The sequence below is a fragment of the Balaenoptera physalus genome (genome assembly GCF_965194825.1).
Source record: "Balaenoptera physalus genome assembly, chromosome: X".
NCBI lineage: Eukaryota > Metazoa > Chordata > Mammalia > Artiodactyla > Balaenopteridae > Balaenoptera > Balaenoptera physalus.
In genome coordinates, this window is record NC_138903.1 from 67,471,768 (window position 1) to 67,495,488 (window position 23,721).

Genomic DNA, 23,721 nt, shown 5'->3' on the forward strand with positions numbered 1-23,721 from the left:
CTTCTGGGACGTGTAATGCCCTGGGACGTCTAATCTGTCTCTTGCTCTGGATGTTTTTCTCCCGCAGGGAGAATCCCCACCCTTAACGCTAGTGAATTCTGAATTCTGGTCTCCTTCTTGTTAAAGCTGTGTGATGCAGAAATGATCATTAGGTTATGCAAATCCTGAAAAACTGATGATATTATCAATGAACATGATGTTCTTAATATTTCAGAACAAACTTAAAACACTTAGGCTTGTCTTTTATGGTCTTCTTGTATCTGAGATATCAAAAAAGCCTAAATTGGGCTTCCCTGGTGGTGCAGTGGTTAAGAATCTGCCTGCCAATGCAGGGGACACGGGTTCGAGCCCTGGTCTAGGAGGATCCCACATGCCGCGGAGCAACTAAGCCTGTGAGCCACAACTACTGAGCCTGCACATCTGGAGCCCGTGCTCCGCAACGGGAGAGGCCGCGACAGTGAGAGGCCCGTGCACCGCGATGAAGAGTGGCCCCCACTCGCCGCAACTGGAGAAAGCCCTCGCACAGAAACGAAGACCCAACACAGCCAAAAATAAAATAAATTAAAAAAAATTTTTTTTTAAAAAGCCTAAATTCCTGCTTATCAAGAATTGACATTTATTGAGCACCTGTGACATGCCAGGCCCTGTGCTAGGCAGTTTCATCCATGTTATCGTATGTAAACTTAGCCACGTGTGGTGTGGATTTTTAACTCTCACTTTATAAATTTTCCAAAACTAAGGTTCTCAGGGGTTAAGTCCAATGTTACACAGAGCAAAGGTTGAAATCTGATTCTGAAACCCATATCCTTTCCACTGTATCAAATTACCTCTTATAGCTGAAGTGAGATATAAACAATAATAATAACAGTTACTTTATGCCTAAAAATATTTGAGGCTGCTTCTTAATACTACTCGGTAATTATTAAACATAATTTTGCCATTGAATTAAAAACAATTTAATGATAGCCAAGTTTGGTGTTCTCTACACCATAAACTATAAAGTAAAAAGCTAGTACAATTTTTATTATAAATGTTTGACTAATCTACAGATATACTGTCTTTTTAACCCCCCCCCCCAAAAAAATCCTTAAGCTTTCCCTTTTGGAAAAAGTTTGCTAAACCTTTTGGTCAATGGAGATTTTGCTGAGAATATGATTGGGTCAACATTAAATATATGAGTCATGTGGCAATGATATTGTTAAGAGAGAATTATCCCTTTGTTTCCTTTTACTGTTTTTTTAGAATTAATTAATTATTTTTTAGCTGTGTGGGGTCTTCGTTGCTGTGTGCAGGCTTTCTCTAGTTGCGGTGAGGGGGGTGGCCACTCTTTTGCAGTGCGTGGGCTTCTCACTGTGGTGGCTTCTCTTGTTGGAGCACAGGCTCTAGGCACATGGGCTTCAGTAGTTGTGGCATGTGGGCTCAGTAGTTGTGGTTCACAGGCTCTAGAGCACAGGATCAGTAGTTATGGCACACAGGGTCAGTTGCTCTGCGGCATGTGGGATCTTCCCAGACCAGGGATCGAACCCACGTCCCCTGCATTGGCAGGTGGATTCTTAACCATTGCGCCACCAGGGAAGTCCCCCTTTTACTGTTCTTATCCTAAAGAAATCCCTGTATAACTGTTTGTGGGATAGCCATCCAACTAGCAAAATAACATCCTTTCTAGTGGGATATTCATTGTCCTTTCTGCCAGCTGTGGGACTAGAACCTACATGGACAACCTGGTGGAAGATAAAAGCAACTTGATATCAGGAAACTTGGGTTCTTCTCATGGCTTTTCTTTTGACAAGTCACTTCACCTCTCTAAACATATTATTTTTTAAGGATTTATACTGAGTCATGAGAGAGATGGGCTAGTCTTTCGCACAAATGGTTTGGCAAGTTAATTCAGTGTATGTGAAATTCTTTCATATCGCTTGTCTTTCTTAGTCAAAAAGGCTGAGTTTAAAAGTGAATTAACATTTATCTCTGAGAAATGAAAACATATGCCCACACAAAAACTTGTACATGAATATTCATAGCAACTTTATTCATAATAGTCAAAAAGTGGAAACAATCCAGGTGTCCATCAACTGATGAATGGATGAACCAACTCTGGAATACTATGGAATACATACCATGGAATACTACTCAAATAAAAAGGAACAAACTAATAATATACACAACAATCTGGATGAATCTTTAGGGAATTATGCAGAGTGAAAAAAACCAACTTAAAAGGTCATATACTATATGTTTCCAACTGTATAAGGTTCTTGAAGTGACAAAGAGGCAGAGAACAGATTAGCAGTTATTTGTGGTGATAGAATTGTTCTGTATCTTGACTGCAGTAGTGGATATACAAACATACATAGGTGATAAAATTGTATAGAGCTAAATATACCACACATAAGTACAAGTACAAGTAAAACTGGGGAAATCTGAACAAGATTGGTGGATTGTATCAATGTCAATATCCTGGTTGTAATGCTGTACCATAGTTTTGCAAGAAGTTACCACTGGGGGAAACTGGGCAAAATGTATAAGACATCTCTGTGTATATTTCCTACAACTGCATGTGAATCTACATTTATCTCAAAATAGAAAGTTTACTTTAAAAACAAAGTAAGTAAATAAGGTTTCCTTTTGTCCATTAAAATGCCCTAAACTGAAATGAAGTGTTGAGGCTTAAGAGAAAGAAATTCCAAAGGGTTTAGAATCTTCTGGGTGCTAATTTTAGGCACAGTCTTTTCTGTGCAAATACAGCAGCAGCTGCCTTGAAAAGTCTTTATTGAACAGTTTTCTGAATGGCTCCTTTGATCCTGTCAGTTTCTGCAGTGGGCGTATCATGGGTAGACTTGCAAGCTGGTTGACTTGGCTCCAGGGTGGAGAGAACCACAGCTCCTCCTTTACTGTGTGGGTACCCCACTTCGAGTTCTATGGGCTGGCTTGACAGGGTCCAGTCCAAAAAATCAGCTGCATCCTTGTGGGAAGGGGGAAGGGGTAAATCTGGCTGTCAAGCACCAATGCATAGCAAAGGACACAGAAATGTTGACTTAAGAGTATATAGTGCTCGAACCCATGTCCCCTGCAGAAGCCCGTGCACCACAACAAAGAGTAGCCCCCGCTCACTGCAACTAAAGAAAGCCTGTGTGCAGCAACGATGACCCAACACAGCCAAAAAATAAAAAAAAAAAGAGTATATAGTGGACAGAGGAGGATCAGGAATGGAATCTGGCAGCTAAGGTAGAAAACACTCAACTTCTTGTTTTTCCCTAAAAATGAGCTAGCTTATATGTTTTGTATTTGTCAATAATTTTTTCCCTTTTCTTCTTGCATAGTTTGCTCCTTAACTAGGGGGAAGCCAGGTTCCAGGTGTTTTGAGAAGTGGAGCTTTAGAATTTCTATAGCAGCTTTGTGCTAGATTGCATCCATACATTTAATTTTGTGCTAGTTTTTTTTAAATCATTGTTTTGGAGGAAAAAATATTAAGGAACCTGGAATCAGATGCTCAGCTTTCAGATGCTTTTGGTATAGCAAGCTTTGCTACAAGAAAGTAAAGCTTTAGGCTAGGGGCTCTCTAAACAAGGGTGAACTAATGACAAAGTTATAAACTAGTCAAAGTTGTCTTTCACGACTCCTGCCTTCACCCTTTGTGTACTCTTTTTTCCCCCTCGTTGGGACTCCTTCCCTCCTTGCCCCACACCCAACTGTCCAGTATCCTCATAGCCTCTCCTTACAGACATTTTAGAGATTTTCTGTCTGGAAGGACACAGGAGAAGCTGATAACAAAGGAGGAGGGCTGAGGAATTGGGGTGAGGAGACTTACATTTTTACTGTGCATCATTTTGTGCTGTTTGAATTTTAAGTATCTGCATGTACCACCTATTGGAAAAAAATTTTTTAACTTTTTTCAGTAAAGAATTTGCTATCTAGGCAGTCCATGGCATATAATATTTTGGGAAAAGATGGTCTAGGTTGAAGTGATGTAGATCTAACCTTATTTGCTTATAAAAGTTTTCGAAATAAGTGTTTATGTTCTAAACTGAAAGCCTGATGCCAATTTTTTAAAAAAATTAAAATGATTACAAATATCATTTTTAATCAAATGCTAAATGCTATGCTTTAGACTAACCTTTACAAATATGGTAAAAATACATCCTGAAATTTTAAAGCTAGTTCCAATGAAAAATATTCTAACCCAATGTAAGACTAGCATGTCTTGACTTTTGGTTCATAAAATATGGTCAGCATAGATATATTTTTCTAATATAAAAATTAAGTAGAGCAGCACAGTGACAATATCATAAACTTGTATTACATAGTATACAGACATCTAGTTTACTGTAGAAATTTCTTTTTTAATTGAAGTATAGTTGAATTACAATGTTGTCTTAGTTTCAGGTATACAGCAAAGTGATTCAGTTTATATATATATATATTTTCAGATTCCTTTCTATTATAAGATATTATGAGATGTTGAATATAGTTCCCTGTGCTACACAGTAGGACCTTTGATGTTTATCTATTTTATATAAAGTAGTGTGTATTTGTTAATCCCAAGCTCCTAATTTATGTCTCCCCCTCCTTCCCCTTTGGTAACCGTATGTCTGTTTTCTATGTCTAGGGTCTGTTTCTGTAAATAAGTTCATTTGTACGCTTTTTCTTAGATTCCACATATGAGTGATATCATATGATATTTGTCTTTCTGTATCTGACTTACTTCATTCAGTATGACAATCTGTAGGTCTATCCATGTTGCTGCAAATGGCATTATTTTGTTCTTTTTTATGGCTGAGTCATTATCACATCTTCTTTACCCATTGATCTCTTTATGGACACTTAGGTTGCTTCCATGTCCTGGCTATTGTACATAGTACTGCTATGAACATTGGGGAGCATGCATCTTTAGTCTACTATAGAAAGTTCTTATTTCTTCACTATCCTTGCCTCATTTTGAATGCCACAGCCAGAAGAGTTTGGCTCTCTGCCCTGTTCCAGTACTTTGAAAAGTTCAGTGTGACAGGCCTAAACTCAAGCTGCAAAAACCAGTGCTGTTTGGGTCTTTGCACAGATTCTTTCCTATTCACTTTCTTGACTGTCTACTCTCTGCTCTCATCTCCCTGGCATGCTGAACCTAGTTCCACAACTGCTTCTAGAAGCCCTTCATTTTGGTTACCTTTAAGTACTTCTCTTCTTCTGTGGTTTATAGGCCCCAGCTCCCTGCTCTGGTATTGGCTCTGAATGCTCCTTTGATTGCAGTAACACCAGCAGTTTCAGGTAAAAGAAACCTTCTCCACTAGCCCTGCCCCCATGGAACCTTTACCAACAAAGCTTGTCCCTTTCTGTACCTTGTCAGGGTGGGCAATTTGGATGTTTGGAGCTTTACAGTTTCCCTTCATTTAAAATTAACTGGGACAAACAGGGATAGATTTTAGGGGTCATGTTGGTAACCCTTGTCATCTGTGAGAGCATTCATCTGGCAATGCCATCTTGTTCAACCCAGTTTCCTTGAGTCACCCCACACTTATGCAAGACATATTTACTTATGCTACTACTTTTTCTTCCTCTTCTGCTCCTCCTCTTTGCCCTTCTCCTTCTTCTTTTTTTTAAATTTTATTTATTTATTTATTCATTTATGGTTGTGTTGGGCCCTCGTTTCTGTGCGAGGGCTCTCCCCAGTTGCGGCAAGCGGGGGCCACTCTTCATCGCGGTGCACGGGCCTCTCACTATCGCGGCCTCTTCTTGTTGCGGAGCACAGGCTCCAGACGCGCAGGCTCAGCAGTTGTGGTGCACGGGCCCAGTTGCTCCGCGGCACGTGGGATCTTCCCAGACCAGGGCTCGAACCCATGTCCCCTGCATTGGCAGGCAGACTCTCAACCACTGTGCCACCAGGGAAGCCCTCCTTCTTTTTATATTTACTTTTGCAATGAAATCTCTCATCCTTTGATCCATTTCCTTCCTGTTCCCTAACAAAGTTAAAATGCCTTAAAGCATTGGCCTCCTAGCACTGAATCAATCTACTCATCTCAGTCCTAATACCAGCGGGCTGACTTAAAATTGAAACTATCATCAGATCATTGTTTTTTTCATTTTCTCTGTCATTGACATGAATATAAAGTGTAAGTATAAACTTAGGACACCGCCTTTTGTGGAATATTCTAGAATTTATACACCAAATTAGCATTCTTCAAAGTGATCACTGAGATAGAGTTGTTACAAGTATCCCTGTGATGTAATCATTGTTACAAATGTTTGGGGGCTGCTCTTTTGGAATTAAGGGGCAACAGAAGGTAGTGGAAAGAACATGAGGTTCTGAGATGATATAGCCTTTGCTTTGTTTTGTTTTGTTTTTTCTTTGCCACATATTGTGTGTTTCTATTTATATGAAATGTCCAGAATAAGCATATCCATAGAGAGAGAAAATAGATTAGTGGTTGTCAGAGCCTACATAAAAGCAAGAATGGAGAGTGATTGCCAATGTGTGCAGGGCTTTTTTGAGGGGGGGATGGTGAAGACAATTTTCTGGAATTGGATAGTGATGATTGCACAAATGTGCAGCTATATTAAAAACCACTTCATTATACACTTTAAAAGAATAAAGTTTATGGTATATAAAATATACTTTAATTAAGCTGCTATTAAAAATGTATGTAAACTTACATCTAATTTCCACATAAATAAGATATAGCCTTTTCTTTGAATTGCTAATCTGCCTCACATTAGCTGTACAATATTTGTGTCTCTGAGCTTCCAGTTCCCCATGTATACAGTGGGGTTGAGACTATTTATCTTGCTGAGTTTTGTAGTGAGTCATTCATGCCTATGAAAATGCTGGACACATAGTAAGTGCTTGATATTTTCACACTTCTGTACTTACTGCCAGTTTATCATCTGTGCAAGAAAGTTGTTGCCCCTGTACACTCTCCCTTAGTTGATGGCTCTATTTCCCCCTCTCTCTTTGTGTTCTGGTCAAACTCAACTATATTCTTCCTTAAAAAATTAGGAGTATGAGGGAAGTTTTCTGACTTGATATATATTGAAACTTATAGCAAATAAAATAATTAATTGAAAATCTATAGATGTCATCCCATTAACAAAAAAAAATCTATCATCACTATGATTTAATATAGGGAGGTTGTGACCAATATTATGAGACCAACATAAAAAAATGCATAGGAAATGTATGAATTTGAAAAAGAGATATATAACTTCCATTACCTACAGAGAACATAATCATTAACAGATAAACCTAATAGAATAAACAGTCATATTTTTAAAACTATTATGAGTTCAGAAAGCTTTCTATGCTTATGATCAACAAGAACACAAAAAATTAAAAACTTATGGCACCCTTGCTATACTTAACTAGAAAATTAGGAAAAAATAAGATATTTCTCAATATCTCAATAATAAAATCTAAAAGTTTCTAGGACATACCTTAACACAGAAACACAAAATTTTACAGAGAATATTTTAAAACTTTTTAAAAATATAAAGGAGGTTTTGACTAAATGAAGATATACCATGTCTATGTTTGGTGTCGCCTCCTCCGAAATTTACCTGTATTAGAGGCTTTGGTTTTTTGGAAAAATGCCATTAATGCAGGGGGCATAAAGCGCCTTGCCAAATGTACCAGGCTTTTGTCCCTTGACCTGAGCCAAAGCAATAATCTTGTTCACCTCAATGACAGTGAGTTTGATGCTATGCCCAGCCTCCAAAGGTTGAATCTAAACACGTGTCAACTTTCCTTTCTCAGCAACAGGACCTGGGGTGCCCTCCAGAACTTGAGAGCCCTAGACCTGAGCCACAATAAGTTTAAAAGATTTCCAGATTTTGCATTTTCACCCTTGAGGTACCTACAATCTCTCTTTCTCTCTAGACATTCCATCACAGAACTCAATAATATGGCCTTCTATGGTCTGTATTCATTGAAGGAGCTCAACTTGGCTGGGTGCTGGATAGTAGAAATTGACAAATACTCCTTTGCTCAATTTCCAAATTTAGAGAGTTTAGACCTTGGATACAACAATATTTGGACACTGAAATGCAGAACATTTCAGTTTCTGAAGAAGCTCCAAGTTCTCATTCTCTCCCAGAACCGCCTGAAAGACATAGAGGAGAATGCATTTTCTGACCTCAATTACCTCTATAAACTTGACTTGGCATACAATATCTTGTCAAGTTTTCAAGCAGGCCTTTTCTTGGGCCTGGAAAATCTAGAAGTTTTGAATCTCAGTTTTAATAAAATTAGTTATGAAACCACTAGGACCTTGCCATTTCCTCCATTTATGAACCTCAAGTCTGTGAAACAACTCAATCTAGAAGGACAAATACATGGAATTCAGGTTGTTCCAACCAACTTCTTCCAAGGGCTGAATGGCCTGCAGGAGTTACTCCTAGGGAAAAATCCCATGGTATTCCTAGACGACCTTCAGTTTGACTCCCTGATTAATCTCACAAAGTTGGATATCTCAGGAACAAAATCTGGAGACCGAAGTCTCAGTTTAAATATTTCCTTATTCCAAAAACTCAAAAGACTAAAAATGCTGCGCCTAGAAAACAACTTAGTGTCATTGACTCCTGGCATGTTCTCTGGCTTAGAAAGCCTTCAGGTCTTCTCTTTAAGATTCAACAACCTAAGAGTCATTAATCAAAGTCATCTGGAGAATCTGAAATCTCTGAAGTACTTTGATCTCTATGGGAACAAACTTCAGTGCAGCTGTGACAGTGCATGGTTCAAGAATTGGTCAATAAACACAGCAAATGTCCATATCCCCTACCTCCGGAGCTATACTTGTCAGCAGCCAAATATCCAGAGTTTGTTGATAGATTTTGATGATTCTATGTGTAATTTTGACCTAGGAAAAGTTTGCTTCTTCTGCTCCTTCAGTCTGGTCCTCACAACCATGGTCTCCTCTTGGTTCATTGCCAAGATGACTCCATCTCTATGGTATGGGTTCTACATATTTTGAGCCTGGTACCTGGCCAAGTGGCATAGGACAGAGAAGGAGTTCATCTATGATGCCTTTGTCTCTTTCACTGCCACTGATGAGCAGTGGGTATATGAAGAGCTTGTTCCAGCCCTAGAAGAAGGTGGCCAGCCCACTTTTAAGCTCTGTCTTCACCACCGGGACTTTGAACCAGACATAGACATCTTTGAGAACATCCAGAATGCCATCAACACCAGCCAGAAAACTTTGTGTGTGGTCAGTAACCACTACCTGCACAGTGAATGGTGCCAGCTTGAAGTACAGCTGGCCAGCATCAAGATGTTCTATGAGCACGAGGATGTCATCATCTTGATCTTCCTGGAAGAGATCCCAAACTATAAGTTATCCAGCTACCACTGACTCAGGAAACTTGTGAATAGGCAGACATTTATCACCTGGCCAGACAGTGCCCAAGAGAGGCCACTCTTCTGGGCTCGTATTAGAAATGCATTGGGCAACAAATCTGTGGAGAAAGACAACACACAGCTAATTGTGGCCCAGTGACTAGAAGTCTTTGTGACCTCAAATCCAATGTTGCCCAAGGTGTGTATCGACTAAGAGTGTGACTGAACGTACCTGTTCTGCGGGGAGAAGGTTGCTCATGACCGTTATTTGGTTAATGTCCATCAGGCAACTGGAAGAGTGAAGGGAGCTGCCTGAGGAAGCTTCAGGAACAGTGTTAGGGGATGTAATCCCGCTATTAGGGTATTAGATATCTGGAAAGTAGGGCCCTCATATGTGCTTGAGAACATTGCTCAGCTAGTTTATCCAAATCAGTTCCTGTCAAGATAGATTGAACTATACTCCTTCTAAGAACCTATAACAACATAAACACCACACACAGGGTTTAATAAAAGCAAAAAAAAAAAGTTAGGATTCTGGTGTATTCTCCTTTAGGGCATGAAATTCCAAAGGCCGGCTTCTGTTTAAGTCAGAGCCCAAGCGTTAGGAGAGTCCTAGTTTGGATCCATTGATTTACTCAATGGGAAGCAGCCTTGATGATCTAGCAGTGCAATGATGACTGCAGGAACTATCACCTAGCTGTGATAAAACAGACTTCATAGAGCAGTTCTGGCAGCCATTCTTAGGGTTGTAGCCCCAATGGCTTCATGCTTCAAGCACCAGACACAGACCAGTGTCCTGTAGCAGGCAATATCTGTAGGGAGCAACACCCAGCATAGGGGCCATGGCTCTGGTAGTAGGCAAAAGTGCTATAGATTCCTGTAGGAAGGAATTTCTTACAGGAAAAGTGCTATAAATTCCTGGAGCAAGAGGGGCCATAGGGATCTAGAGGAGATCAGCCTATAGTGGGATTAGTAGGGTACCAACACTGCCCTTTTCTGACTGTCTCTCCATGAGGACTTGGTCTTTGCCCTTTATCCCTAAGACTCTGGGAAGAGTTTGTTGAGGAAGAAAGACCCCGATGGGCAGAATCTTTAGCAGCTCAGGTAGTCAAACGTCTACCTCAGTGGGCCCTTGCCAGGTCTCTCTGTACTACAAATGACTCCCCTGTGTGAAGAGAGGTCGGCATGTTTGGGACAGGACTTTTGTTAAACTGTTAGGGAAAAATCCAAGGGCATTTGTGTGGGAAATTGTGAGTCATCAGCTGCATGTTTGTGGGTTAAATATTACATTGTTGCAGGAAAAGTTTACAACTGCCTCATGGGACATGCAAGAAATATGACATTACTTAATTTTCTTTAAATCAAATGATATCTGATTTTGAGGCCCTGCTCTGCTAGATTGTTAAAAAATTCTATCTTAGTCATTATGGGTTCCCCCCCCTCACCCACTAACCCCTCATGTTCTTGCATAAAGCAAAAAAAGAAAAAGTTGGTGGAGGACTTTTGTAGAAAAGAAGTGCTCAGGAGTGAAAAGCAGCTCTTTTTTTTTGCATCCTGAAAAAAATGGGGGACAATTTCTCCAGTCTTTGGTCCACATTACCACTTGTATGCCCATCGTCCAAGCCTGATCCCTGGAGTCTGAGGACTCTGCTGCCTCTGGGCTATGCTTGGCATTGCATTTTTTGCTGAAAATTGGACATAGCCATTCACCTCCCTGGAGATGAAATGGGTCTTGGATCCCACCACTCAAGGAAACGGCAAGTAGACCTCTGTTCTTTTCCTGGTCTTAAGTAAACTTCACCTCTCTGGGTGCTTCAGTCACCATTCTGTGCCCTGCTCTCTCCCCATCACACACACACACACACACACACACACACACACACACACACACACACACTAGCATGATTCAATAAACTAAAAGACAGGAAGATAACTTCCTGTCTTCAGACAACTTCAACAGGCATAGGAGTGTGTTCCCTTTGGATGGGGGGGAGCTATATTTCTCTTATTCTTCCTGATTCTTCCACAGCAGGAAAAATAAAACAAAAACATCTCTATACATTATTCTGCCATGAAATTAATAAGTGAAAATGACTAGCAGACTAAGATCATTGGGCAGCATGCCAATCAATGGCTGTATAGGATTCTTTGAAATTACAGTGTGTGATATGAGGGGCACAATACCATGAAGAGGGTGATGGCTGTAGCCTAGTAGGAAAGTACACATTGGTGCATGTGTGTGTAGTCCTTCTTGGAAGGAAAGGTGGATAATTAATAACTTGAACTCGTTTCATTTTTGAAATGATGAGGCAATCATGCTGGAACAGAGACTAAATTTTATACACATATTCCAGGAAACCAGATGAACAGCAGTGTTCACCCATGTACTTGGGACCAGCTACATAATTGCAGGGCCTAATGTAAAATGAAAATGCAGGGCCACTTGTCCAAAAGTTATTCAGAATTTCAAGACAGTGATGGCAGAGCACTAAACCAAGTACAGGGACCTTCTGAGTGTGGAGCCCTGTGTGACTGCACTGGTCACATGCCCATGAAGCTGGTCCTGCTTGTGACTATCAGCCAGGTGAATAGGATTTTCTCCTCACAACTTAAATCTCCAAATAGGAAAACAGTGGGTATTTTCCCACAGAACATATTATTTAATCCAGTAAAGGGATGATTATTTCCTTGAACGAAACTGTCTCGCCAGTCTTTGAGGTCATCTTAAAAAAGAAGTGGAATTGTCTTTTGTATTAAAAAAAAATACCATCACACCACCACAGATAAAATGGTGCCATTGTCATTCTTGTTGTTTTAGTCTTGGAAGGGATTGGGGCAGTAACTCAAGGCATACCCATTATACAAAGGTTTGCATTATGTTTTTACATGTATCAAGTATTTACTTAGCTGGGATACAGGGAAATTCATTTCCTAGACCAAATTACTAAAACTATAGGCACTTTAAAATGAAGCCATTGGAGCTGTAATTATACAAAAAAGATATTTGGAAATGATTATGTAGTTAATTTCTCTATCATCAATCAATCTGCAGTAACAAGTGGTTTAAATTGGAACAGAAAAAAATTTACATGAGAAAAAGAGAAATGTTCCTGCCAGTAAAGCTAAAAATATATTAAGCTTAATTTGTTAGAAAGATCTGAATTTTTTTTCCCTACAGATACTGAAAAAAGGGATAGAAATCTCTCTGTTTAGAATTATTTATATGGGCCTACTTGGATGATTTTTCAAAATTTATTTAATTAATTTATTTTATTTTTGGCTGCGTTGGGTCTTCGTTGCTGCCCGCGGGCTTTCTCTGGTTGCGGCGAGCGGGGGCTACTCTTCGTTGCGGTGTGCGGGCTTCTCATTGCGGTGGCTTCTCTTGTTGCAGAGCATGGGCTCTAGGTGCACAGGCTTCAGTAGTTGTGGCACGCAGGCTTAGTTGCTCTGCGGCATGTGGGATCTTCCCGGACCAGGGCTCGAACTCATGTCCCCTGCATTGGCAGGTGGATTCTTAACCACTGTGCCACCAGGGAAGCCCCTACCTGGATGATTTTTAACCTCATCTTCCAAACCAGAGTTTCAGTGCCAGCTCTGTATTTATGAGAAAGGGATAATGTCTCCACCTATTGAATATATGTTTCCTTGCAACCACACATTTGCCCTTCATAATAGGATTAGTGATTGAGTTTAAGAGGCAGACCCAAAATTATTCCTTGGCACACACAGTGTGGTCCAGAGATCAGAAGCATGAGCATCACCTGGGAGCTTGTCAGAAATGCAGACTCTCAGGCCCAACCCAGAGTCTGCATGTTAACTGAACCAGAATCTGCATGTTAACAAGATCTCCAGAGGATTCTTATACACATTATAGCTTGAAAGGCACTGGGTTAAGCAATTACTTACATTGAGGAAGCTCTGGGAAGGTTCTCCTATCTTCAAATATTAACTCCTCTTAGGTTACACAGTGATCAAAATGTGATCATTAAATATTCTTTGGATTTCTCTTCTTGTAATATTTCTCAAAAGAATAACAGTAACAATACTATAATTTTACATGTGTGTTGTTAATTACCGTTTCCAAAGCACTTTCATACCTGTGATCTCACTTGATAACTTTGTGATGGGTAGCCCATTAAACTAATGCACCCTAATCATTCTACCAGTAAATATGAAGGTAGGTCAACATTGTATTGCTTTTGCCTAAGACCATTAAAAAATCAAAGAATACTTTGGTGGTAATCATTTTGCAATATATAAATGTATCAAATCAACACATTGTACACCTTAAACTTACACAATATTATGTCAGTTATATATCAATAAAGCTGGGAAAAAAACTGCAAGAATAATATATAGGTACAGTGAAATCCAACTAAATGAGTGCAAAATTGACATAAGAGTTTTGAGATAAAAGATAATATAGTGAGGATATATTTCTAAGCGTGAAAATATAGAAGCGTTCATAGAATCCCAGAAAGAATCTTCATCATTGGGTAGATTTAATTATTATGTCTAAAATAACATTCATTCTAATTGTTGAAGTGAAAAGAAGTGGCTCTGGAAGCTACATATGTGTTCATTTAAAACAGGAAACAACTTGAGTTAGAATTAGCCTAAGAAAATGCAGATATACAATGCAAAAATGAGAATAGAGGATCTATTAACTTGGGAACTATAAAAACAGGTTTGTAGATCTATCTGGACACTGACTGCTGTAAAGGTTTGTCTGCAGATTAAGAAGGTGACATTGACCCAATAATGTCACTTACTACAATCATCTTTGATTTTATTATATTGTACCTCTAGGAGAAATTTAAGCCTGTTATAGGTGGCCTATTGCATCCTAAAACATTTAGGAGGAACTGAGATAAAGCTATTGTGGATTATGGTGGCTCTAAGTCCAGTCCTAACAATTTTGTAGTTTCCAAATAAAGTTCTCAATGGAATTTTTCTAAATTGAAAATCATTAAATAAAGTGACACCGACAGGGGTTCTAACTGGGGGAACTGTTTCCCAAGATGAGAAATGTTAAGCATCTAGTGAAAAGCTAAAACTTTTAGGGTCACTGCCACAGGTGATACGTGGCTGCAAACACAGCTTAAGGTGTAGTCCCTGGCTTAATGGAGTTTACGATCTAATTAGGAGATAACACATATTTGTGTAACAGATAATTAAAATGCTAGTCGAATGAGTGATACAGACAGTAAATGTTAAATTAGAGAAAGATGGCCAGAAGCCCAGTAGCACTAAGATATGGCAATTAATATCAGATGACCAAAGTTTGAGGCTTGACTCGACCACTTAAGAACTGTAACCCTGTTACTTGACCGCTCTAAACCCCAGTTTTCCACTCTGTAAAATCAGGATAATTACGTTAGCTTTTTCTAGGCTGTGTTAAAGACTAAGTGAAATAATGTACAGATGGTCTGAGGAGGATGCCTGGCCCATAGATGTTAGCTAAGAAATTCACCTTCCTCATGACTGAAGGACCTGGGGCAGAAAGATCATTGGGTGTCTGAGGATGGGCTTACTGAAAAGGAGTAGCTAGAAACATAGAGGCCACCAGCTTTGTCCACTTCACCATTTGCTAAAGGTCATCCCTAAAGGGAGACCTGGGTTGTTTCCCTCAAAGGATACAGCTCAGCTTTGACGGTACTTCAAGCTTTGTAGAGTACTAAAAGACAGATTTCATTTCATTGCTTACCATCCCCTGAAATGCCCAACCTAATCTCTATAATCTAAACTACCTGTGGATGCCCAAGGCCCAAGCCAGCAGCTTTTTAGGGTTAGAAAGAAGATTAGCATCAGTGAGTTGCAGTGATGAAAGGAAAGGGGACCAGAGAGAATGTGAAGTAGCAGAACCGGTTTCCTTGGTAGCCCCTGCACAGTACTGCCACCTGGTGGTTATTTAATAAACCACAATATCTCTTCCACAGTCTTGTCCTAAAGTACAGCCTTAGTGTTAACGGAGAGAACGTGGTGATGCACTGTATTCGTTTCTGGTGACTACTGTAACAAATTACTACAAAGATGGTGACAACAGAAATTTATTCTCTCATAGTTCTGGAGGCCAGAAGTCCAAAATCAAGGTGTGGGCGAGGCCATGATCCCTCTAGAAGCTCTAGGGGAGAATCTGTTCTTTGCCTTTTCCAGCTTCTGTTGGTTGCTGGCCGCTGTTCCTGAGCTTGTGGCTGCATCACTCGAATCTCTGCCTGCCTCTTCACATGGTCTTCTCCTGTTCTGTGTGCCTGATCTTCCTTTGCCTCTCTCTTATAGGGACACTTGTAATGGCATTTAGGGCCCACTTGGAAAATCAAGGATTTTCTCCTCATTTTAAGATGCTTAATTCAATAGACATCGGCAAAGACTCTTTTCCAAATAGGGCAACATACACAAGTTCCAGGCATTTGATGTGAATATCTTTTGGGGACCATTTTTTGGCCTAACACATTTATTCTTTATTATCATTTATTATACATTGTTGGTAATGAATATATAAGATCAATTGGGACTTCCTTGGTGGTGCAGCAGTTAAGAATCCGCCTGCCAATGCAGGGGACACAGGTTCAAGCCCTGGTCCGGGAAGATCCCACATGCCTCATAGCAACTAAGCCCGTGCGCCACAACTACTGAGCCTGTGCTCTAGGGCCCGCGAGCCACAACTACTAAGCCCGTGTGCCACAGCTACTGAAGCCCACGTGCCTAGAGCCCGTGCTCCGCAACAAGAGAAGCCCCCACTCGCCACAACTAGAGAAAGCCCGCGCGCGGCAACAAAGACCCAACGTTTCTTTGGTTTAATAAAAAAAAAATTATTAAAAAAAAAAAAAAGATTGATCTGCTGGCCAGGGCAGGCCAAGAGGATAGGATACAGGATATAGAGTTTGGAATTTGGGTGTGGGGATGAGATAAGGAGGGAAAAGTCTAGAGTGTCAACTTTTCTAGGGAAGGCCAGCTTGGGTGGGACAGCTCAGTGAGAGACCCTGGGTGGTTGGGAAGCAGCACAGAGGACTCTGGGCACATGGTGTGGAGGAGAGAGTACAGAAAGGGCAAAAAAGGGGTGGTGAGCTAAGATTTAACTTTTGTTTGTTTTTAATAAACTGAATGTGAGTGGTCCTAACCCTTAACATCCTCTATATGTATAAGGAAATGGGCACTCTCAAACACTGCTGGTGAGACTGGTGGAGTTGGTAAAATACTTTTGGAGAACAATTCTACATATATATCATATACCTCCATCCAGTAATTCTAAGTCTAGAACTCTATTTTAAGGAAATGATCAGAATACAGGAAGATTTATGCACAAAGACATTCCTTATGTCCTTTTTTTATGGTGCTCTTGAGTGTTTGTAAACAACTCAAACGTCTACCTTTAGAAAGTAATAGTTGAGTGAATTATGGTTCATCTATATGATGAAATATTTTATAGTCATAAAAGAGTATGTTTATGAAAAGTGTACCTTAACATGAAAAATGCTTTTATGTGAGATGTTAAGCAAAATAAGTAGGAATTATGAATACATACATACATACTTTACACAAATATTAATTCTAAATTGATTCAAGACTTTTAAAAATATGTATATGTGACCTCTTTATATGTATACATATTGAACTCTCAGAAATTGTGCATAAATATTTAGGTGGCATAACCACCTCTTAAAAAGCACAAACAGGGACTTTCCTGGTGGTACAGTGGTTGAGAATCCACCTGCCAATGCAGGGGACATGGGTTCAAGCCCTGGTCCGGGAAGATCCCACATGACGTGGAGCAACTAAGTCTGTGCGCCATGACTACTGAGCCTGCGCTCTAGAGCCCGCGAGCCACAACTTCTGAAGCCCGCACGCCTAGAGCCCGTGCTGCGTGACAAGAGAAGCCACCGCAGTGAGAAGCATGCACAATACAACGAAGAGTAGCCCCCACTTGCTGCAACTAGAGAAAGCCCGCGTGGAGCAACAAAGACCCAATGCAGCCAAAAGTAAATAAATAAATAAAATAAATTTATTTATAAAAAAGCACAAACATCATTTATTTTTGTATTCATCTAGCTCAGTAAAATCTTGCCTCCTGAAGCTAAATATTTTTCCCTCTATGTTTATTTCAACTTTTGTTCCCAAGCAGTTAGGCTTAAAAATTTGTAGATATACACAGTGAGTCTGTGATATATGCTGAATTACTACAGGAACTGCAGCTATAAATTGAACAAATATGGGCGAATGGGCTTGGTCCTAAAGGATGTAAGACTTTGACAGAACCAAATAGAGTGGCAGCACTGCCACTGGTCTTGGAGCTCATGGTACTTGGATTTTAGCACTGATACAGAAGAGACTTCTTAACAGAACTTTTTTGTTCATCAATCTAAAGTATTTAAAATCAATTCATGGTGGAAATCTAATTAAAGGTCAATATAGAAAAATATTCTTATACTGATATTTAAAAATATGAAGATACCTCAGAATAAGCAATAGTGATAGAGCTAACCAAGTACTTCCTGACATTAGACAAATACAAATATATATATATATATTTTTTTTTCCTTAATAAAGAAATTTATTAAGCTGCCCTCTCAGTACAGCCAGCAGCATGTCCGTCTCCTAATCTGAAGAAATTTATTGATATGGGAAAAGGCTTACATAATAAGAGGGGTAAAAAATTGTATGTGCCAGATAACCTTAACCATACAAAAATAAATAGAAAAAAAGACTGGAAAAAATATACCACAATGTTAAGAGGGGTTATCCATACCTACTGAGTCTTTTAAAAAGTTTTTTCTTATATTTCTAATCATTCTACAATGACATGTACTAATTTTAACACCCAAAAGAAATTCTTTCAGAAGTGAAAGAATGGCCGATAGCAGGAAATGCTGCAGAGGGGCTAAGCATAGTGTGAATTGAAAAGGAGTCACAGAATTTGGGAACCAGAGGTGGTGTTTCAATAAACGGGGTATCAGACCCCAGGTATTGGGCTTGGATTACGGAGGCAGGCTTGGGTTGAACTGTAGCCCTGCTACTTCACGTTTCGGTGACACTGGACACGTAAGTTCTCCAGACGTCAGTTCCTTTGCTGCAAGCCCTGCTACTCCGGTGGGAAATGCTACCAGGCGGTCTAGTGGAGTTATCCATCTACTCAGCACCACGGTCACAGGGACAGAGTAGTACGTCCAGATGAGTGTGACCATCAGGGCAGCTTGCAATATGTAGAAAGCAACACTTATAACCCATTTTATCTTGGCCAACTGAGCCGTCCGTGCTTTCACGTGAGTTTTGAGCTTATCAGTCATCTTGTTGATCTTTCTCTCCAGCCTGGCGTATCTGGCACTCGTCCATCATGTTGACGGTGGAGAGCTCCTGCTTCATACCCTGGATCTCTGCTCGCATCTGTGACTCCTGCTCCACGTCCTTCTGCAGCACCCTGGACATGAAGGAGGAGAAGGACGGGAGGAGGATCCTGAGTACATTGCACCCAAACACGAAGCTGAGCACCAGCAGCCAAGCCCAGCGGTCGGCCCCTGCCGCGCTCATCTCGGAGGCTCACGGCGGCGCCAGCTCAGCTAAAACAGCTCCACCTGGGACCAAGCTGACGGCCGCGCGTGCGCAGTGAGCCCAGCGCCCCGCAGAGGCGCGCCGCCGCGCCTGCGCACTGCCTGTTAATACTTAATAATAGTAATAATTATTACTTACATAATACTTAGATTTAGAACTCCCATACCCATTCCTGTCCCCATCTACCCCACTCTTTCCACTCTCATAGCTAACCATTTTATTAGTTTCTGATATATCCTTTCAGTGTTTATACAGATACAAGCAAAAATAAATATATATTTTCATTTCTCCCTTTTCTTATACAAAAGGTAGCATAGTACTGTACACTATTTTGCATCCGGCTTTCTTCACCTAAGTACATCCTGAAGATACAGAGCTTTCTCATTCTTTCTTACAACTTCATATAGTGTAACATTCAATTATATACTATAGTTTTAAAAATCTAATCCCTTATTGGTAGACGCAAGTTTTTTTTCCTGTCTTTTGCTATTACAAACAATGAGAAAATGTACATACATTATCCATAAAGTGCAGATATGTCCTTATCGTGAATAAATTTGCAGAAATGAAACTGTTGGCTCAAAGGGTAAATTCATTAAATCTTCATTCCACTTAGAGTTTTAACTGCTGTATGGTGTGAGGAAGAGATGGAACTTTATCTTTTTCTATAGTATAGATAGCTGGTTGTGTCAACACTATTCATTTAAAAAATAAAGTCCATCCTTACCCCACTGATTTGATTTTGTACAAATTTTCTGTATGTATTTGGTTCTATGATGGACTTTCTCTTTTGTCCCATTGGTCTGTCTACTCATGTTCCAGTGACTCGGTGTGTACTTTTTAAATTTTGCAACTTTAGCTCAGCATGGTTTTATTAAGGAGGGTGAAGGTACTATAAGAAAGAGACCCAAGATTGTACACAACTAGTTTAACAAGATAGAAGTTGGTTTCTCTTTTAGGTTAACAGAGTAGAGGTAAGTGGTCCAGGGCTGGTAAAGAAGCTCTGCCATGTCTGAGTCCAAGGTGGCTGCTTCATCTTCTGGAATCTCTTAGCCAGCAGGATGGGAAAAAGGGCCAAAGGAAAGTATGAACTTTCCCTTTCAGTGTCACAATGTGGAAATGGCTCACAATGATTTCCAGAACTTGGTCACTTGGCCACTCCAAGCCACAAGGGAGATGGGGAAATGTAGTCTCTTGCTGGATAGCCATCTACCTGGCTACAACTTAGGAGTTCTATTAGATAATAGGGGGAAATGGTCTTTACTACAATGGTGGCCTGATGCAAAGGACTCCAATTTTGAAGGTAGTGGTGTTAGGGGAAGCCCTGACTGAAACTGCCCACCCTGGCCAGCACCACAGTAACCATTTGCATGAGTTATTTTATGACAGGAGGTCCTGGTAAGGAACACGGAACTAACAAGCCACCACCAACCGGAAGAATTCGGGAAAGGTCAAAAGGAGACGCCAGTCCATATGTCCTACCAACCTCCCAGAATCCTTCTCGCTGGAATCCATCTTGGCTGAGTGATGCATGCACCACCAGGAAGGACCCTGAGTCAGAACAATTGGCCAGAGACAATCCAGAAACTAATCCCATCACCATAAAACCTGAGACTGTGAGCCACATGGCAGAGCAGTCCTCCTGGGTTCCCTTACCCTGCTGCTCTCCGGCGGGCGCCCCTACCCAATAAAGTCTCTTGCATTGTCAGCACGTGCCTCCTCGGACAATTCATTTCCAAGTGTTAGACAAGAGCTCACCTTGGGCCCTGGAAGGGGTCCCCCTCCCTGCAACAGTGAGGCACTGTAACCTGAAGAATGGCATAAACTCTTCCCTCCAGGGGACTAATGCAAAGGTGTCTAGGGTTCATATAGGCTTTACCTTCCTGCCCTCGCAATTTTGGTGTTTTTTTCCCTCAGAATCATATTTATTGTTTGTTAGAGCTCCTCTCTCTCTGTCTCTCTGTCTCTCTCTGTCTCTCTCTCTGTATGTGTTCTCATATGTGTGTGGGTTTTTTTTTTTCCTTTTACTTGTTCTTTTCTCATTGCTTTACTCACATGTCCTTGGAGATATCAATCTTTTTCTGAGGCAACTCTTGGGGCTTGTTAATGAATTAATTGGCAAAAAGAGGCCTCCCAGAGAACAAAAACAGGAACCTGTTTATACCTCTGAACTTCCTACATCCCTTTCCTTGTTATCCCACTTGAATGTGATAAAGAATGGATAGCTTAAGTGGCCCAAATAAGTGACCCTTTTACATTTGCCGAAGATGAAGTTTGCATATGAAATGAGATCTGGGTTATAGAGACTGCTAAGCTAAAGGATAGGGATAAAGCCAAAAAGAAAAGATCCTAAAGCCTTAGGGAGACCATATTAACTAAACTGGAATACTTTAGAGAGTGAAAGGAGGCACTAAAGCAATTCAGTATATATGAAATATTTACCTACTGATCAACAAATTGGCTTTATTATATTGGTAGGCTATAAAACAGTTCTGTTAAAAACTAATTTAAAAAATAAAATTCTTGGGCTTCCCTGGTGGCGCAGTGGTTAAGAATCTGCCTGCCAATGCAGGGGACACGGGTTCGAGCCCTGGTCTGGGAAGATCCCACATGCCGCGGAGCAACTAAGCCCGTGAGCCACAACTACTGAGCTTGCGCGTCTGGAGCTTGTGCTCCGCAACGGGAGAGACCGCGACAGTGAGAGGCCCGCGCACCGCGATGAAGACAGGCCCCCGCTCTCCGCAACTGGAGAAAGCCCTCGCACAGAAACGAAGACCCAACACAGCCAAATATAAATAAATAAATAAATAAATAAATTTATTTAAAAAATAAATAAATAAAATAAAATAAAATAAAATTCTTTCTAAAAATAAAAACAACATATACCACTGTACATTAAAGCAAAAAACACTTACTTATGTTGATTATCTGAACATTAAAAAATAACACAAGCAGAATTTTTTTGGTATATACTCACATACTTTAATCAGTTTCTTAGCCACACCTGTCTCTAACACCACGTTACCAATATTTTTCTGAAAACATATTTTTTCCAATATGGTCGTGATGTTTTAAATTTTTTCATAAAATTGCCTGCAATTTGTTTCACAGTTGCATTTTATGGTTAATAAATTTGAAAATGCAAACATCTTCAATTGATTCTTCTCATCACAATGTTTTTAACTGAGAAAACACCCTCTACAGGAGAAGAAAAAAATTCTACTAAATGGAAAACATTCTCAATACTAATATTTTTATTAGAAAGTATATATACTTCAGCTCAAATATATTCACAGGTTCTGTCTTTTTGCCTCCATTCAGAGTACCTCTCCTTGACTAATGTTTTTATAAGACAAAATCTTGTCCATTAAGTTATCTCTACTTTTAATTCCTTTGACTGTTTTGACAAATTTAGATACTGCAAAATTTTAGGATGTCTCAACTTCATTCCATTCTGGAGCAGAATATCAAGTTACCTAATTAAAAATAGAATCCCCATCAAAAGATTTTCTCTACAAGTTGAGATATCTCTAAGAACAGTTTGATATAATTTCAAAATCAAATGTTGTACACCATGAAGTCTTCTCATTCTCCAGTCTTCCTTGACTCTTTCTATAAGTGTATGTATTAGCTCTTGGTGTCATAGGTTGGTATATTAGTTTTCTATTGCTGTGTAACAAATTTAACAGTTTAAAGCAACACCCATTTATTATCTCACAGTTTCTGTAAGTCAGGAGCCTGGGCTCATATTGGCTGGGTAATCTGCTCAAAGTCTCACCAGACTACAATCTAGATGTTGGCCAGGGTGGCAGTCTCATCAGAGGTTCAACTAAGGAAAGATCCACTTTTCTCAGAATGTTGGCAGACTTCATCTCCTTACAGTTGTAGGACTGAGGTTCTTGTTTTCTTGCTAGCTATTTACCAACAGCTGCTCTCAGCTCCTAGAGGCCACCCATAGTTCCTTTCCATGTGACCCTCTCCATAGTCCCTTTCACAATATGGCAGTTTACTTCAAAGCCAGCAAGGGAGTCTCTCTAGTGCATGCCAGCAAGAGGGAGTCTTATATCTACATTGTAATCTTATCATAGGAGTGACATGCCATCATCTTCAGCATATTCCATCAGTTAGAAGCAAGTTGCAGGCCCCACTCACTCAAGGGGAGAGGATTATACAAAGATGTGAATACTGGAAGGTGAAGATCATGGGAGTCATCTTAGAATTCTTCCCAAGGTTCCCTGGGAAACAGACTCTGAGTTTGAGATTTGTGTGCAGGTGGATTATTGGGGGCTGCTTTTGGGAACAATACCTGTAAAGGAGTAAGGAAATCAGGATTGGATAGAGAGGGAGAAGCTGCAAAGAGGTCGCAACCAATCTCACAGACTGAGATGGTCCTTCAGAAATGTCCTGAAATGAAGCAAAGAAACTAGGCCTTTGTGACCTTCATTGAGCAATCACTGCATGTGGGCTGCCCCTGAGAAGGGGGCATGACCTTAGGCAAGGCAGCTCCCTTCAACACAGGACAGTTTCTGAGGAGGTACTCAGTTGTGAGCAGTTGGCAACCAATATTCCCAGCAGCTAGGAATGAGTGCCTTAGTTCTGAAGAGGGGGTTCTGAGTGAAATGTCACATCGCCACTACACTTGGTTAACCATAAAATCTCCTTAATTAGTACATATATTTCCCAACTACTATGAATAAAATTTAGTTGAATTTATAACAACAAGAGTGTTCTAAGGGTTCGGAACTGTATTGGCACGTGAGTCAATGAGGGAGGGGCTACTCAGAAAAAAGTGGTGGTTTTGATCTATAATGTCAAGGGTGGGTGAAGGGGATAGAATTTGGTGGATGAGAGCTCTTTCA

At 40.2% G+C, this 23,721-nt stretch overlaps 1 protein-coding gene and 1 pseudogene across 2 annotated transcripts; one reads left to right on the forward strand and one right to left on the reverse strand.

Moving 5' to 3' along the window:
* Positions 1-1,422: 1,422 nt before the first annotated feature.
* On the forward strand, positions 1,423-9,476 carry LOC309653034 (toll-like receptor 13; the record flags this gene model as incomplete). The annotated part of the gene is given in 3 exon segments (XM_082447402.1): positions 1,423-8,951; positions 8,955-9,329; positions 9,333-9,476. Coding segments are annotated over 3 exon segments (1,977 nt in total). The 5' UTR covers positions 1,423-7,493.
* LOC309653097 (guided entry of tail-anchored proteins factor 1 pseudogene) lies at positions 9,249-23,589 on the reverse strand (annotated as a pseudogene). The gene has a single exon. The product of its transcript is annotated as a guided entry of tail-anchored proteins factor 1 pseudogene (transcript).
* Positions 23,590-23,721: the final 132 nt, after the last annotated feature.